Here is an 18,675-nt window from a genome sequence, read left to right on the forward strand (position 1 = left end):
CAAGAGGGAAATTATCGTATGAAATTACACTTAAACTGCATAATAACGATTATTTAAAAAAAATTGTTTACGACTTCAATATTTAAACTGGTTCTTAATAGCTCAATCCAAAAAAGACTAGTTTAGTCTTGACAATAATAGTGTGACGTCACAATTCGCCATATTGCGCTGCAGCCAAAACACAAAGAAAACACAAACGGAAAGTTGGTATTTCTTTGTCTCCCCGTGAACAGATTATCATAAAAGTACATCGATCTGAACTCAAAGATATGGCACAGAGTCCCATTGGTGGGGCAGTGAAAGCTTTACAGCTTGAACTGAAAAAAATCCGCGAAGAACCAGTGGAGGGGTTTCGTGTTAACTTGATGAATGATGACAGTTTGTTCGAGTGGGAAGTGGCAATTTTCGGACCCCCTGGCACTATGTACGAGGGTGGATACTTTAAGGTGTGTAATAAATTAATAGGTTAGATAGAAAATGTATCGTTTTCTTGAAATTATTGTTGAAATTTTATAAATAGAACAAAGCAAAAAAAGGTTGGCAACCAAGATCATGATGTTTCTATAAATAGTGAAAAGTGCAGTGTGAATCAGAGGAAGTGTCTGTTAACTTTTTTAAAAAAAACTTTGTTACGTATACACCACTGATCTCATGATAAATAAAACCTATTTTACAGTTACACAAATTTTAATAAATATTTTACAAGAATATATATGAATTAATTTCCCTGCATTGGACATGTTGGACTATATGTAATAATGTGACATCAAATGGACAATACCCACGAATAGATAAAAATATCAGTATGATATCACATTGATTTCATGTGTACACCAATTAACGATTTTATGTGAAATGGGAAATTTAACTCAAGTATAATGATCACTAAGAGCTCGCAACTGAAATATAAGAAAAAAAATCATCAGAAAAGTTTCCAGTATAAACATGATAAACAAGCTACACAGAGTCAAGCATCTGAAGAAGCACAAGCCTGATCCCCCTTTCTCCTTAGAAAATATATTTAGACCACTTAAGTTCTTTTGAAAATTATGAACAAAAATTCAAAATAACTTTTCAAGAACATTGCTAGCAAACAGACAAGTAAATAGAAATCATTATCTCCTTGCTGGAATTTTGCTAAATGTACAAAGAAACATTGAAACAAAGATAAATTATGGTACAGTACTCTGTCATAAAATTTTGAAATTTTGAAATTTTCAATTTTTTTTTATTGCTTGACCCAGTCATTAAATCTGATGTAATTAAATGTAAACTATTTTGCCCATTGATGTCATGGGATAGTTGTGTTGTAAATATAAGCACATTACAAAGTACCCAAAACAATAAATTTTGTAAATTTACTTGTAATTCATTCAAATCAATACTGAATGAAAATAAGTAAATCTATTAATAGCAGTAAATAAGTATATATGTTTTTACCAGGAAATTTAATGTAAGAAGATGATAGATTTTACTAATGTGTATTGGTATCTTTTAGGCCCACATGAAGTTTCCTCAGGATTATCCATACAATCCCCCAAGTGTGAAGTTTATCTCCAAGATGTGGCACCCTAATGTGTATGAGGTAAAAAATTTTCTTACATTTTTTAGGTCATTTAATATTAAAGTTTAGAAGCAAGTAGGTTTTCTTTCCTTTTCTTTATTGACACTGTTTAGTGTATCAGAGATTTCTAGAAAGTCTTTATGTGAGTTTTCACAGGTCATCCCAAAACCCCATTTTTAAGACTTAATGATGTTAATATACTATCCTTCCCAACAAGTAAATAAATGAATATTAAATATGTCGCAACAGAATGTGGCTGTGTTTAATTTTTCAGCACTGCTTTTCTTGTTTTAGAATGGAGATGTATGTATATCTATATTACATCCACCTGTAGATGACCCACAGAGTGGTGAACTTCCTTCAGAGAGGTGGAATCCCACACAGAATGTCAGGTAGATCCCCCCTCTCTCTCTCTCTCTCTCTCTCTCTCTCTCTCTCTCAAATCACTGAGTGGATTGTAAAGTAAAATGACCTATGCCATGAGATGGAAGATTTCTGTTCATCTGCCTGTGTACTTTGAGTTATGTCTGTTTTGTTTGACTTCAAACTATCATCATCTGATCTCAAATAAGGTCACCCAAGATAAGATTCTTTACCCATCTCTAAAAGTTTACAAAGTTACACTAATTTCTTGTGTAGGTATGTTACAAATTATCCTAAAGCTTTCATACAGACTTCTGAAATTAGCATTCACTTTCAACCAAAATCATAATTCCTGTCCACTTGATCTTCTATGATTATCACTGTTCAACTTCACTTTTAGGTAAATCATAAATACACATAGTTATTTTTAACATATTCATTTCAGATTCCCTTTTGAGGTTGAGTTTGTCCGTGACTTCTGACCTTACTATTAATAGATGTTAAACATTTAGCTCTCTTAAAGTGACCTTGTAGGACTATATCTATGAAAATGCTCACATTTGTGATGCTTTGCAATTCATCAATATTGTCTAAAGCAGTTTCTTGTTTTGTGATTATAATTAATTGACCCAAACCTCCGTCAAGTGATGAGTCATGGAAAATATGCTACTATTTTATGAACATTGATTAAATTATTTTCAGGACAATCCTGTTAAGTATAATTTCTCTGTTAAATGAGCCCAACACATTTTCCCCTGCCAATGTGGATGCTTCTGTTATGTACAGAAAGTGGAAGGATTCTAAAGGAAAGGACAAAGAATACGAAAATATAATCAGGTGAGCAAAAATTTCATAAAAACACATTAGCTTTGGGAAGTGTTCAAGGATGATTCCCACTGCAAGGAAAAGTAAAAATACAAAAATACTCATATATTGCATTATTTATGGAATGAATTTAATAGCTACCATATTTATACAGTATAAACTTGGTTGGGGCAGTCTATGCTTTATAAACTGCGAGGCAGTTATAAAGAAGTGTGAACAGTTTCAACCCAGTTTATACCTTATGAATTAGTTTATACCTTATAAATTAGGTAGCTATTAAATTCATTCCTTTTAATTTTCATTTATAAGATGATTGCCTTTACAAAAAGTAACATCAAAATTCAAATGTAATGTCAGATGATCGATATGTTTAAGTCATTGTGACACAACAATACAGTTTATACGATGAAATTTTTTTATCCAATCAAATGCTATTTATTTACTACTAGCATGATAGTTCATGCAGAAAAAAAAAATCATCCTTGGATAGTAAAAGACTGATAGAATCTGACAATCAAAGAAAATATGATTCCCAACTCTCAAATGAACAATTAAATTGAAATTATTATAAATTAAATTAAAGTTATCATTTTACATTTATTAATACATTTCAAAAACTTTACTCCAATTGTCAATCTACACAATCCATTGTGGGATACGGATCTTAAAAATCAGTTTGTGTGGTAATTGAATATCATACAGTTTCAAAGTATTGTATCATGAGCTATTAAACATGAATTAATGTGCTAATTATCAACTCTAAAATTCAAAAGACATAAACTGTCCAGGGTATTTTTTGAAAAGTAGGTCAAAGGTCAAGGTCAAGTGGATTGTAATGATGGTATTTTTCATAATGTTTTATGACAATCAGTATACATGCTAAATAGCATAGACTTACCTCTTAAATATCAAAAATATGCTATATATTGGCACTTTTAGCATAATAATGGATCAAAGGTCATGGGCCTTGAAGTTGGTAACCATGGCAATAAGTGCCAAGCAATAAATGTGCAAAATATCAAAGTCATATATCTTACAGTTCTTGAGATACAAGGTTTGACAGACGGACAGCTAGACAGACAGACACAGGGTAAAGTGATCCCTAAGTGTCGCTCTGCTCTGCAGGTGACAAAAATGCAGATATTGATTGGAAATGTGTATGTGTATATGAGTTTCTTTGTCCATGATGATGGGTTAAAGGTCAACATATCTTTTTTAAAGCAAAAAATTTAAAATTTTAAAAAATGTAGTTAAATGATTACTGATATGAATAGTAGTAACTCGTGACCCAATACCATGTTTTAACCACTCACAGCAGTAGTGCAGAAAATACTTGTGTATTTAACCAAATAAGAATTATTCATATTTACTGGTATTTCAGACCCAGAAAGAGCCTCTCTTTTACAATAACAACAATTATCAAAGCAGAAGTATACTTCACTTTCTAGTAAATTCAGTAGAAGTAAATGACTTAGCCATAAAGAAAGTTTTATTACTTATTTCAATCAGTAGTATGTTGATTATTCAAATACAACAGATTTACATGTATAAATCATATTTTAGCATTTGTATAATGTATGTAACATCAGCTTAACAAGATATGTGTGCAGAATACTTATATGAGTAAAAGATTAATGGCAGGATGTTAGAATTGCTGCTATATTATATTACTGTGCAAGAAATGTTCAAATTGAATTTGTTTCAGTAAAATATTGTATAAAGCTTCAAAATAAATATACTCTTTATAACATAAGAAAAGAAACACATCTTAATTATGATCGATAAAATGAAATAGAATCTTTCAACTGCTATTGGTATTTACAGAAAACAAGTTCAGGCCACTAAGGAAGATGCGGAGCGTGATGGAGTGAATGTTCCCACCACATTACAAGAATATTGTGTTTCAATCAAACCCCAGACCTCCCACAACAGTGTGGATGATACGGACTTTTATGATGAGGACTATGACTTGGATGATGATGAAGAAGAAGATAATTATTATGATGATGAGGATGATGATGATGATTCTGGAAATGGGGGTGAAGAATCATGATGCCTGTTTATGTATTTTATTTTATTTTTGTTTGTGCAAAAAAGCCCAAAAAAGTCAGAAAGAGGAAGTTGTGGCTCAGTGTTAAACACAGCAGATTTGTTGTATCTGGTATTTTTACTAGATTTTTTCATAATCATCCACTGATGCATTTAGAGGATGAAAAAGTTAATCCTTTTAAAACATGAATAAAATTTGAACTATCTAAACTATCATTGTTATCCAAGTATTAAGTTTGAAGTAGATAAATAAATTACAGTTTGACAGTTGGAACCACTACTGTTTGAGCTGAAAAAGATATGATCTATTTAAAAATGTCATAAAGCAAGACAGAATATGTTGTATATTTAAACATAATCACAATTAATATTTGGTGCTAGACTGTTTATCTTGGTAGATTATGTTGATAATAAAATTATTTCAGATTAACACGATGAAGTTAAAAGATGATCAAAGTTTCTTAGAAAGTGTTTTCTCAAAAATTAAATTATTGATTTGTACTCAAAGAAAAACTGAGTTCTGATATATGCACAATTGATATTCACAATGTCTGACTACCATATTAATAATTTTTTAAAGAATCATTATTATTAAAGAAAGGAAATCTTTATTCCTGCATTATAATATTACAACTGACTTTTCATCTATTTAAATTGATGTTCTTAATATTCAACACATGGAATAGTTAACCTAGATTAAATTATAATTAATGCTTTTTAAACCAATCAAAAGTCAAAATGGCTTATTTCTAGTGGTAAGGAGAGTCTGCCATGCAACACTGCTATACAGTAAAACATAGCGAAGTGCCAGGGACGAACAGTTTTTATTTGTTAAAAATGTTATTCTGTCATTCATTGAGAATGAAAATAACTTTGCTGTAAGAGTGAATTCAATATAAGTGTGTATGCTGTAAAAGTGTTAACTGTCCACACTTTGGTAATGGCATAGTCAAGGCTGTTCATGTGGTAGATGCCTGTGTCTATGTCAGTATGTCAGTCAAAACAAGGATTATCCTGTGGAATCTTACCAACTTATGAAGATTGTCTTGTGCATTATTTTATAAGTTGGTATTTAAGTCGATTATTTGATTATAACAGCTGTATGCTATCTGCTTAGCAGTGTTAGTTTGTGTTTGACATTTGATATCAAGGAAGCCATTTCTTACAAGATTTGGTATGCAAGATTGACATTATTTTTCTTGTTTCATTTCATAATTATTTTTTTATATATATGGAGACAAATGACTCCTAACTTGTCAATGAATGGAAGTATACATTATATGGCTGGTGTTAATATATATGTGTTTATTTCCCTTTAGTAGAGATCTCACAACTTAGTCTGATAATGCGCAGAAGGTTAAAACGTACTGATAATGCTGTTGAAACAAAAGTATTTGGTGAGAAATCTTTGGTGTAAACTTTATTTTGGAACTGGTAATAGTATTGCAAAGCATGGTGAGAGACATGTAACAATTTTTGTTAAACTATGAATATATTATTAAGTCTGGTAGTCAAGTTTTTTGGTCAACCTTTTTTTAAACGGTGTTTTACCAACAAATGGAAAATCAGCATATTTTTGATAATGTGCAAATATGGCAAGAAATTTTCATATTTATCCTTAGAATTTGTATGGATTGCACATGTTTACACCCCATACAATACTTTGTTTTTTAATAATTTAGTTATAAAGTGTGTGGTGATCGTCCATTTTAACCAATACACATCATGTGTACATGTGTTGGATTGCAAGTTTGTTAATATTTAGATGTTGTTGTTCACATAATTGTGTTTATTTTTAAAATTCATTGTGGTTATTGTGCAAAGAGTTCTTATTTATGAATATATAAAGTAATTCTATTATGATTCGTGTAGAAGCTTTCATTTGTAAAAGTAATGGACACATTTTCAGTTAATAATTTTGTGTAAATCCTGCAGTAAGAGTTACAGTTCTTTAACCTGATGGCTAGAATCAAGATTGTTGCATTATTTGTAAAACTGCATTTTCCCATCAGTGTTTGGCATTTGATTGTTGACTTTAAAAATTGTTTTTAGTTTTCATACTAGTAGTATGTTCTAACTATGTTTTCATATCAAATGGACAAATGTCGGAGGAATATGGCAAAGTATGTGTATTATAAAATCAAAGTTATTTAACCATTGGGTGGCTGAAATGTTGTTCATATAATGTCATTAGTGAAGTGATATGATAAAAAAACATTATATTGTGTTTACACATTCCTCTGTCAGATTTGGGAAATGCAAGGGAAAAGAAATCTGTGCAATTTAAATGTGTAAATGATAAGGTTCTGTGTTGATGTGATTGTCAAATCAATTTATCTTCAGATAATAAATTATCAAATGCTAAATACTGTATGTCTGAATTGATAAATGATTACTTATTAGCTCACCAGACCTGAAAACAAGTTCTCATACCTTTCAATTATATCTTGTCTGTGGGTTGGTGGGGGTCCCTTTTTTATGCCCCTCCATGAAATGCACATAGTGTTACCCTTTCTGTCCATCATTCTGTCCGAGTTTTCCGGAATTTTTTCTGTTACTTGTAGATAGTGAGCTGATTTTTTTTATGCCTATTTATATTGATGACATATTTTATCAAGTTTTAGTTTCACAACAATTGATTAGTTGGACTTTAGACTTTCAAGATTTCCTATTATTTTTATTGTTTTCTGGACTACTGAGAAACATTTTGGATAATGAGCTGATTATTGGTATGTCTCTTGATATTGATGACTTAGAGAATAACAAATCAAGTTTCACAATCAAGCTCACATTGTGTATACAAGCACTGCAGTAATTATGGTCTCGATAAAACACAAGATTCAAAAGTGTTAGAAAAAGAAAGAAAAGAAAAAGCTACCATGTGCAGTGATGTGTTGTTTGCAGCTATCGGAGTTTGGGAGTAATAATCGCGAAATATGTTTTAATCAGTCTTATCCATATTTCAGTATAGAAATACAAGAAAAAATATTTCTTGGATAAACTTAACTTAATCTTATTTACAGGGAAGCTTTGATTCAATATATTTTGGACAAATTCTGACATCTTTAATTTCGAAGACACCCGAGTTTTCTCGCTATCGAGGACGTGTCCACTCATGAGTCCGCGGACGCATCGTTTTCAAGAACATTGCGTCCCAACTAATTTTGCTGCGTCTTGTACGCAGATTCTTGCGTTAATGAGAACCCTGTATAACAGATCAAGTTTCACATCGTTCAACCCATTTTTTAAACATTTCTAATTATTCACCTTTTTCCTGACTTTTTAGCTCACATGAGCCAAAGGCTGAAATGATTTTCTGATCAAAATTTGTCCGTTGTCATTGTCTTCATTGTTGTTGTTGGCGTCGTCTTTCATAAACTTTTCACATTTTCAACTTCTTCTCAGGAAGCACTGGGCCAATTGCAACCAAACCTGGCACATATTATTCTTTAGTAAAGGGAATTCAAGTTTATTCAAATGGAAAGGTCACGCCTGCTTTCAAATTAAAAAAATTACCAAGTTTTTCTAGGGTCAATAACATCAAATTGTACGACTTTTCTACACTTTATACAACCATTCCTCTTGATAAATTAAAAAATAGGCTTTTTGATATCATAGACAACACTGCTTCTTCAATAAAAATGGAACTCAGAAATTTTCTTATCCTATGATTGGTCATCAACAAAATCACTTTGTTAAAAATCACCGTGGCTCTGGTTCTACACATAAGAACTCTGAAGTTGATTTTAAAAGGATGCTGGAGTTCCTTATTTACAACATTTTTGTAGTCCTTCCAACAACTGTTGGAATTTGATGGGCACTAGTTGTGCTCCTTTATTAGCTGACCTGTTTTTATTTTCACATGAGGCAGAGTTTATTAAAAAACTTCTTCATGAGAAGAAACCACTTGCTGTGGCCTTCAAATCGACATTCAGACATATAAAGGACGTTTTATCAATTAATAATGGTTATATTCCATTCATATACCGACTCTATATATCCCAGTGAACATGAAATTAAAGACACGTTATGACGAACTTGTTAACAAATATAACCTTTCACTGGGTCTTATTTTGGCTGAGGTCTTTTATACCAATTGTTAGGCCTTTGTTTTTATACTAAATTTGATTATGGAATGTTCCGTCTACCTGATAAATACATAGCTATAGAACTGTAGCTCTCTGGTTCAGAAAATTCGGAAGAAAAACCAGAGAGCCATACAGATCCATGCATTTTAAAAACCTTCGATTTACGGCGACACTTTTTGTCGCTCGCTTCGGGTATTTTTTCATATATTATATGCACTGCACTGCCCCACTTAAAGGATGATATTATTTAATTAACCATTATTTACTTGTATTCCCGATACTTTATTTACCGGCTTTTAATGGTTACAAACAACCCTTTATGGATTGGAATATCACTTTTTAAAATTCGCATTCCGACGCCCATATGGTAGGGGAGAACGCATATAATTCAAGAAATAATACCCGAAGCGAGCGAAAAAAAAACGTTGCCGCAAATCGAAGGTTTTTACAATGCATGGATCTGTAGCTCTATGGTTTGTCTGTCCGAATTTTATTAACAATGAACTACAGTTCTGCAGCTAAGCAACACAGGGCTCACGACGGGTGTGACCAGTCAACAGGGAATGCTTACTTCTCTTAGACACCGGGGTCCGTGTTTTATGCCCTGTTCACAGATTTGTATTGTTTGTCTAGATTTCATGAGATCTATCGCTGTTCGTTATCTTCACCTTTTTATCCAAGGGGAGATAATAAAGAATTAGTGAAAATTAAATGGCATCTTAAAGAAATCTTTTTCCTAAGAAATATGGGCAAGAAATGAAACTTACGTGAAAGCTTCTTATGAGGGGCGGTTTTGGTATTTTCTCTCATTAAGTGATATCACCTATTCGAATTGGTGATATCATCTATTCAGCTTTTTAATTGGTGATATCGCCTATTCAATAGGTGATATTTCACCTATTCAATAGGTGATATTACCTTTTCGATAAGGTGATATCACCTATTCGAATAGATGATATCACCGATTTGATTTGAAATGGTGATATCACCTTTTCAAATATGTGATATCACCTATTCAAATCAAATAGGTGATATCACCTATTCCTTTTGAATAGGTGATATCACTTAAACTTTGTATGAAATGATTACTGCTCCCAAGATTACACGTGTACTGCTTAAATTTACTCTATACAGGAAGTAAACAATTCAGTTTCTTTATACATAAATATAGGATCTCCAATGATTTGTGGTTGGATATGATTTTTATCCAACTTGTTGTGTGTTTTTATCCCTGAGCCTTGGCGAGGGGATAAAAAACACACAACAAGTTGGATAAAAATCATATCTAACCACAAATCATGGAAGATTCTTTTTATCACATGTTTTATAAATTACTATCAATGTTTTGCACTGTTTTCATATATGAATCCACACTATTTCACTTCATTACTTTCACGCAAAAGCCATTGTGACATCACAACAGTGGGATATGAAAAAAAATATCCAAAAAAATGATATCCAAGGGATAAAGGAGTAATTAAACATGTGATACATAATGATAACAGAGAGAAAGTATCAATTAATATATCAAAACTGACTGTAAGTAAAAATATACATTTAACGTCACAGAGATCGATAACATATACACAGGCGCTTGTGGGGGCTGGATCGTTGGAACCCCCCTTCCATTTTTTTCGTTTTTAAATCTGGGGTCGACGCACCCTTTTCCAATTTTTGTATTCTAATATGCACTACCTATTATTGATAATGCAACCCTTTTTGTCTCAAATAAGCTGTTTTTAAATATATCGTTTTCGACTGATACATCTTTTTATGTATCAGTCGAAAACGATATATTTAAAAACGGCTTATTGAGACAAAGGGGTTACATTATCGATATCAGACAGTGCATATTAAAATACAAAAATAGGAAAATAGGCAAGCGCTTGTGAACATATGGTGCTTTAAATTGTGTCAGACTTTACCACATTGTGTTTTAAATTCAAACAAACGGATACGGTATGTTGACAGTTCACCTGTCACATGGCAGTGCAGAAAATGTACATGTAACGAGAGAGATGTGTTATTTTTATGTATCCAATAGATATCAATAGGACCTATGTGGCTTTTCTTATAACATTCCGAAAGGTGAGCATTTTGCTTCTTTACTATGTATGAAATCTAATTGCTATAAATAATAGAATTCATTTCGAGAAATTATTTATGTGAGAGGCATTTTAGGCCCCCCTCCCAACAGTGCCTTCGTTCTACTTATACTTCACCCAGTTCTTGCAGTTTTCTCTTTTGCATTAAAAATGATTAATCAATTAGCTTCATTATTTTGTATTTTTCTAAAGCGGAGATTTGCAAAGTTCACCCGTTTTAAAATTAGTAATATCTCTAAAGATTCCTTTTCCAGTACTAGTATTTCAATGCCATAACGAGTTTAGGAAAATAGGTGTTCTCATAATCCTATCATAGTTTAGATGAGGACGATTTTAAAATAGATATCTTTCATTTTGAATTTCTCGAATCGACTTATTTTAGTTTCAAATACCTGGAAATCAACTTTCTTTTTCTCCTCATTGTGAACAATGTAAATGCAATTTTTAGAAAAGATTTGTCTACTTCGAAGAAAAGGATTTACTGTAAAGTATTAATGTATTTTATTAAGATTGTATAAATATTTGGCGGAAAATGATTTTTCAAGAAGTGCAGCCGAGTTTCCTTTGTGAATTTTTGAATGCGTTTTCCGCAAAATACTACAAATAATTACAATAGACAGGCAAATGTAATACGTTTATAATATCGGTTTAGGCATGGTTGTATGTCTTTTTGTTTAAGCAGTTTCTTTATCACAAAATCATGTCATGGCCCTAACTCTCGAGTCCTTCACTGGAATGTTCATGTTGCTGCAATACTACATGAGCACAAGTTAGACATTGCTCGACGACCCTGTGCTTTTGAGACAATTCCTCTAATCTAGATCATACCCTTCCAATAAGATATGAGCATTGTTTCCCTTCCATCTAAGGGCTCTTTTCTGACAATTTCAATATCTGGTTTTCCAGTGACGTTGATCTTTGATGTATGGTCTTGAGTCGACTGATTTTTTATTTGACACTCGTTTAGGTCGTGGGCAGCAACAATCATTCCCAATCAACGCGGCAACTTATCAGGTCATGATTGATTAGAATTAAATAGAAGATCTAGAAATAATCGCAAAATATTCTGAATTAGGAGTACAAGATTCAAGCGTACTATCTTTAAGGACATATGCAACATAGTTTGAACTTTATTGTCTTTTCCCCTGGAGTTGAAGAGTTCCAATACTTAAAGAACTGTGTGCTACATTTAAATGTCTATATATGCTGTTGTACATTTCTTCTAAAACAAGTTTGGATAAACAAAACATCTAGAATATATGTTTAGTAATTTTTGAATATTTTTCTTTGAAGTATACAAGAATTTTCATCAATTGATATCTTTTCAAAATCCCTGGTAATGCATGCTGATTTTTTGTCTACGAACATTTGATTACACTATAATCTTAAATTAAGAATATCTTGAAAAATTATCAGTAGGTAAGGTACGTTGCGTATGTCCTTAAAGGTCATAAGCTGTTCAATTCTAAAAAAAATGTTAAGAAAAGCTGACAATTAAAAGAATCAGGTATCTGAAAATATATTTATATAATAAGTAATGAAAATCGTTATTGAACTGAAATATGTTTCACCGTTCAAATAAATTAGAGGATTTTTTTTTCTCCTTTCAATTTAAGTTGAGGTGACCATGGGAATAAGGGGATTAAACAGTTTTATTCAGAAAAATGAGTGTCTTTTCCTAAAGAGCTACGAGTTGAAGCATACTGAACTCGTCATAGATGGACCAAACATTTTACATAAACTGTTTGAAACAAATACAGATATGAAAAACTTGTATGGCGGGGACTACAACAAATTTGCAGTCGTTATTCGAGAATTCTTCAGATCTCTTGAAAGTTGTGGAGTTTGTCCAATTGTTGTGATGGACGGTGGACATGCAGTAGATAATAGAAAATTAGCAACAAGAAAAGAAAGAGCCGAGCAACGATTTTCAAGTTGCAGAAGTGAGTCATCTGATGGCTACAAAAATCTTCCAATTTTAGGATACAACTTGTTTATAGAAGTATTAAGGGACATGGGCATTCAAGTCCGCGCTTGTAAATTCGAGGCTGACAAAGAGATAGCAGTTATTGCTAATGAAAAAGGATGTCCTGTTCTTTCTCAGGACTCGGACTTTTATGTTGTACGTATCGTTGGAGGATTTCTTCCATTTGACCTTCTTAAGAAAGAAAAGAACAATGACCATTTCCCAGCAAAAATCTACCACGTAGAAGACTTTATTTCTCAATTTCCTAAACTTGGCGAGGATGTTTTTCCGCTTATTGCTATTCTCTTTGGAAATGACTATACAAAAGATAAAGACTTCCAACCATTTTTAAAATCACTTCCCATACCAAAGACCACCACATCTCATGCTTTGGAAGCAGTAAATAAATACCAAATGAAAATAATCCATTGGCTCTTGCAGATGGAATCATTTCAGATTGCTAAGAACCAGATCGAAGGAGTAATGGAAGGGGAAAATATAGAAAACATTCTTACAGTTGTTGTCAATGCTTACTCCCTTGACCAACCATCATTACCATGTGCTGTTCCTTTGCCAGAATGGTTTTTATTGGATCATGAGAATTGTATCATTGCCAGTATTTTTATGACAATAATTACTTCACAAAGAATATTTTTGTCAAGCCAGCCTGAAGATTTTAAGAGTCCATCTTCTTACCAATGCTCCAAATCTTTGAGACAAATTCTATATAGTATTTTGTTGAAAGATTGTGGAAAACCCACAGTAGAAGAGTTTGATAGAAAAGCAGGTATCCCAGCCTTAACATTGGATACCTGTGTACTACCTGTATACGATAAAATTGGACATTTCACAGTCCCAGGTTTAACTGAGATTGGGGCAAATGAGGCAAAAACTGTGGACGACAGGAAAGAGTTAGTTAAAACTGCTTTGCAACTAGGGAGTCAGTTTGATGCCTACGAAACAGAGGACCCAGAACTGAGTCTTTTGCTTGGATTGACATCTTTTTGGTACAAGAATTCAACCCCCCAAGTTACGGCGTGTCATCTGTCGTCACTGATTGTTTGCTGGATAATGCTTGGTATAGAACATCGTGTCAAAAACCCAACAGGACCATCGAAAGACAATACAATAGGTAGAGCAGTATCTAGAACTGATTCACAGGTTTTGGGAAAAATATATGGGAATCTAACACCATACTGCGAAGCAAGTACTAGTACAACAAAGGAAACTAGGTCAGACATAGTACACGCTTTTGCACAATTTCAGACATGTGCAATTTCTGCTCATGATCTAAATTCAATTCTACGATTCCCATTTCCTAGTTTTCATGTCGAGCATTTATTTTTTGGTAAATTTCTGCATGATTTCTGCATAGCCATCGAAATGGAGCCAAACAGAGATGAATTTAATTTTAGAATCCTAGAAGCTGACAACGGTCTCTCAGATTTGTACAAAAATATCATTCAAGAATTCAAAAAAAAAATTTCATAAAAAACAAACCTCTTTAGCAGAACTGTGTATGTTTCTAAGACTTTTGCATGAAAGTGTCAAATATATACTAGTACATGTACACGTTTTGTATTGTCATCGTAAAAATTGTTTTGGTTTCTTGATTTATCTTGTATTGAATAAAAAGTGGTTTACAGTATTTCCTCATATTTTTTGTCGAAATTGATGAAAATATAACAAAGCAAAATATAATAATTATTTTGGATCAAAAATTCGGAAAAAATCGTCGGAGCAAAACTTTACTTTCCGACAATTAAATAAGTCATAGTCATTTATTTACATGTACTTCTGAATGTGCACTCGTGCAGCATTGAGGTCAATTTAATTAAACATATTTTGAATTCAAATCCAAAAAAGCATATATATATATATATATATATATATATATATATATATATATATATATATATATATATATATATATATATATATATATATATATCTGTGTACCCGCAAAGAGCTTACATTCGGTGCTCGTGACCAATTCAGTATATATATACAAGACCATTTGTTCACACTACTACTATGCAGTGTTTCGTGATTTGGAATCAAGTAAGTTTAGTATGTAATCTTCAGTCGGTATGGATGCCATTAATAATAATCAAGTAATCATGCAGAGGCTACTGAATATTTGAGTAGGAAAATTGTCATCTAAACTACTATTTTCTTGCAAAGTCACGGAAATTTTAAAATATGATCTGAAGCATTTTTAAATGGCGTCTTCAATTTACAGTGGTTAGCGATTCTTACCTGATTAGGTCAAATTACAGTAAAATGAGAAAGAAGGCAAATTTTTATTACTGGCACAGAATTCCTGACTTTTATATGGATGTCATAATAAATTATTTTTTTTATTCTCACCTGTACAGTACTTAAAAAGGGGATCTACCAATGACACTAAAAGATGAAGTTTCACATATAGGGATTCTTACTTAGAAAAAAGTTATTTATAGCTTAATAATTCAAGTTCAGAGATATGATCACAATAAATAATATTTTGGATTGTTTGATAGAGTACATGTAGGGCCATTTGCCCTAGATAGGGCCATTTGCATAAGTGCAAGTTGTTCACAACACGCTGTCGCGCTAACGCACAACTCGCCGTCACGCTAATGCATCTTTACAACTATCACACGTCGTCGCACTGACACAGCTTTACACAATTCATTGCTTGTTAGCGCAGCGGCATGTTGTGTAAAGTTGCAATAGCGTGACGGCATATTGTGTAAAGCTGCATTAGTGTGACGGCGGGTTGTGTGTTAGCGCGACGGCGTTTTGTATAAAGTTGCGTTAGCTCAACGGCTTGTTGTGTGTTAGCGCGACGACGTGTTGTGTACAACATGCCGGCGCGTTGTTACTAATGTGAACAACGCACCGGCGTGTTGTTACTAAAGTCCTGACTTTTGCAAGTGAAAGCGCGATAGCGCAAAGTGACATCACGCCGGCGCAATGTGTAAAATGTCTCTTTGTGCTGGTGCGTCGTCACTTTATACCGGCGCTTTGTTACTAACAGGCTGTTATCACTTTTATGACAACGCGCTACTGCAAAGTGACAACGCACTGTCGCTTTGTGTACAACGTGTTAGCGCGTTGTCACTTCGCGCAATCGCGTTGTTACTAACACGCAGTTACACTTTTGCAAATGGCCCTATTGGGACACCATAAGTACATCTCTTAGATGATATATATTTTGGACTTGCAAAAAAGTAATGGTAAGCATCTTCAACAGTATCATTACAGTGAACACGCATTGGCATTTCTGATAAACAATTATTACAGAAGTCTGCTATCAAATTACTTGCATTAATGACAATGTATTATGTTGCATTTTCTTATTCCAAAATGAAAAAGTTCATTGCCTTTTTTACAAACATAAGATTTCAAAAGATTCTAGAGTGAAGATATTCCAGAATCATTTCTAATATAATCTGGGAAGTTATTCCACTGTTTAACTGTTGATGGCATAAAACTTTCCACATAAGATGTAGTTCTAATGTGAGGAATTTTGTATCTGCATCATTTTCCAGGAAAACTGTTCAAAGACATTGGTAAAATTTATGCAAATAATCATGATAATTTTTTCAATTACTTTTATTATCTTGGTCTAATATATACTTACCTTGTCATTGGTCATTTGCAAAACTTTTTTCTTAGAAAAACATTCTGATTGTGTACACAGGTACCCTGAAGTTGATATTATAAAGATGCTTGAGTTTCTGATTGACAATATCTATGTGGTTTTTGGAGACCAGGTCTTCCAACAATCTATTGGAATTCCCATGGGTACCAATTGCGCCCCGTTATTATCGTATCCATATGAAGCAGAATTTGTCCAAAATCTTATACGTGAAAAGAAGAAAACACTTGCTGTGGCCTTCAATTCGACATTTAGATATATCGACGACATATTGTCAATTAACAATGGCTATTTCCATTCTTATACCGATACGATATCTCCCGGTGAACTTGAGATAAAAGATACCACAGAGTCTGACACATCTGTTTCATATTTGGATATTTTACTTGAAAAAGATGTTAATGGTAATCTAACAACCAAGCTTTATGATAAACGTGATGACTTTAACTTTTCAATCGTCAACTTCCCTTACTTATGCAGCAATATACCTTCATCACCTGCATACGGGGTATATATCTCTCAGTTGATTCGATACGCAGGAGCATGCTCTACGTATGTACAATTTCTAAAACGAGGTAAATTATTGACAAACAAGTTGATGAAACAAGAATATCAGCTGTCTCGTTTAAAGTCATCATTTCGTAAGTTCTATGGTCGATACAACAAGAGCACCGCTAAGCGGAGCATCCCCTCGCGCCAGGCACTACACTGGTAATGGTAAATTCTCAAGAGGGACGTTAATGAAGATACAATCAACTATTTAGGTTTAAAATATTTAAAGGTAAAGAAAATAAAATATATTGCAGCACAATTTTAACAAAATTATCTTGGGGTGGGGTGGGGGCATTTTTAAATCAAAGTGCATAAAATCGTGGGGGAGGGGGGAATAACATGCATACGTAAGTGGGCAGTTTCCCTTATTCCTAGCAGAAACATATCACGTATGCTCTAAGTTTCAGTAATTTACCTACCTATGTAAATGTCAAAGTTGTATGCAATATGCATAAAATCTGAGAATACCCGCGGAAGCAATATTTCTTCGTAATAAAAAATGAAAATATACCGGTGTTGAGAGGTCACTGAAACTTGTGAAATGTCTTTATAGCTTTCGGGAATTACATGCGCCTCAAGAATAAATTCCATGTTGTAAACAGACACCTGTGGAAATTTGGTCATGAAACCGCGACGTTCATCAAATCATTTCAATTACTCAGCGTCAGAGATGACACTTTTACATGTAGTTTATACAGACTGTCTCAAGATACGCACAATAATATGACAATACGTAAATACAAAGTAGAACTTACTGAACTCTTAAGCGAACCGAATTTTCCAGGTTGATTAAGCGGAAGCCAGTATTGTCAAGTCGTACATAAAATTTCAGGGTTTTAGGGTAGTAAAATCGCGATATTTTAAGAAATATTTTACCGATTAATTTGAAAATGAATAGGGTTCGTCCTTTTACAATGCCACATAAGTATGTCGAAGCTGAGAATTGATCGATAGTCCAAAGGTTCTCTTTAAATCTTGCCCACAAGCTGTAACGGACACACTAACACACACACATACGCACAGTAGCGATGCTATATCCCCTCCGCAACTAGTTGCGCGAGGGGATAATGACCTTGTCAGCAATTGCAATTTATCATTGAGCCAAATGCTGACTGATGTTTTTCATACTAATTGTTAGGCCATTCTTTACACACTGAATTGTCGACGTATTTTTCCGTTATTACTCGATCATGACAAAGAGCACACGGCGGATGTGACCGGTCGGCAGGGAATGCTCACTCCTCCATGGCACCTGATCCCACCTCTGATGTTTGGAGGTCCGTGTTTCCTCTGCTCCTATTTTGTATTGTGTAATGGACTTTTGAGCTTGAGTACTGTTCGTTTTCTTCATATATTTCATTCTCTACTTTACAAAGTTTTCAAAAAATGCGACAAAAACACAGGACAGGCCACTCTTAGTTCATTTTAATTCCAAACCAATGACTGATTGATTGTATGTTGTTTAACGTCCCATTCGAGAATTTTTCACTCATAAATTTATTTTGACCTATTCTCGG

The 18,675-nt window shown here is 33.2% G+C and overlaps 1 protein-coding gene across 1 annotated transcript; it reads left to right on the plus strand.

Annotated features, from left to right (window-relative positions):
- Positions 1-121: 121 nt before the first annotated feature.
- LOC133181661 (protein asteroid homolog 1-like) lies at positions 122-14,608 on the plus strand. Its single transcript, XM_061316217.1, has 6 exons — positions 122-446; positions 1,499-1,585; positions 1,859-1,956; positions 2,630-2,764; positions 4,577-4,650; positions 12,611-14,608. The coding sequence occupies exons 1-6, from the start codon at positions 270-272 to the stop codon at positions 14,449-14,451; spliced, it is 2,412 nt and encodes an 803-aa protein (XP_061172201.1). The 5' UTR covers positions 122-269; the 3' UTR covers positions 14,452-14,608.
- Positions 14,609-18,675: the final 4,067 nt, after the last annotated feature.

The sequence above is a fragment of the Saccostrea echinata genome, unplaced genomic scaffold, assembly GCF_033153115.1.
Source record: "Saccostrea echinata isolate AGI-Se365-2 ecotype Australia unplaced genomic scaffold, CSIRO_AGI_Sech_v1 ptg000009l, whole genome shotgun sequence".
Lineage (NCBI taxonomy): Eukaryota > Metazoa > Mollusca > Bivalvia > Ostreida > Ostreidae > Saccostrea > Saccostrea echinata.

What these genes read in the sequence shown, in the direction of transcription:
- LOC133181661 (XM_061316217.1), top strand. Translation starts at nt 270, where the DNA reads ATGGCACAGAGTCCCATTGGTGGGGCAGTGAAAGCTTTACAGCTTGAA. An exon ending in ACGAGGGTGGATACTTTAAG is followed by an intron (nt 447 to 1,498) that starts GTGTGTAATAAA and finishes GGTATCTTTTAG; the next exon opens with GCCCACATGAAGTTTCCTCA. An exon ending in CACCACATTACAAGAATATT is followed by an intron (nt 4,651 to 12,610) that starts GTGTTTCAATCA and finishes TTTCAATTTAAG; the next exon opens with TTGAGGTGACCATGGGAATA.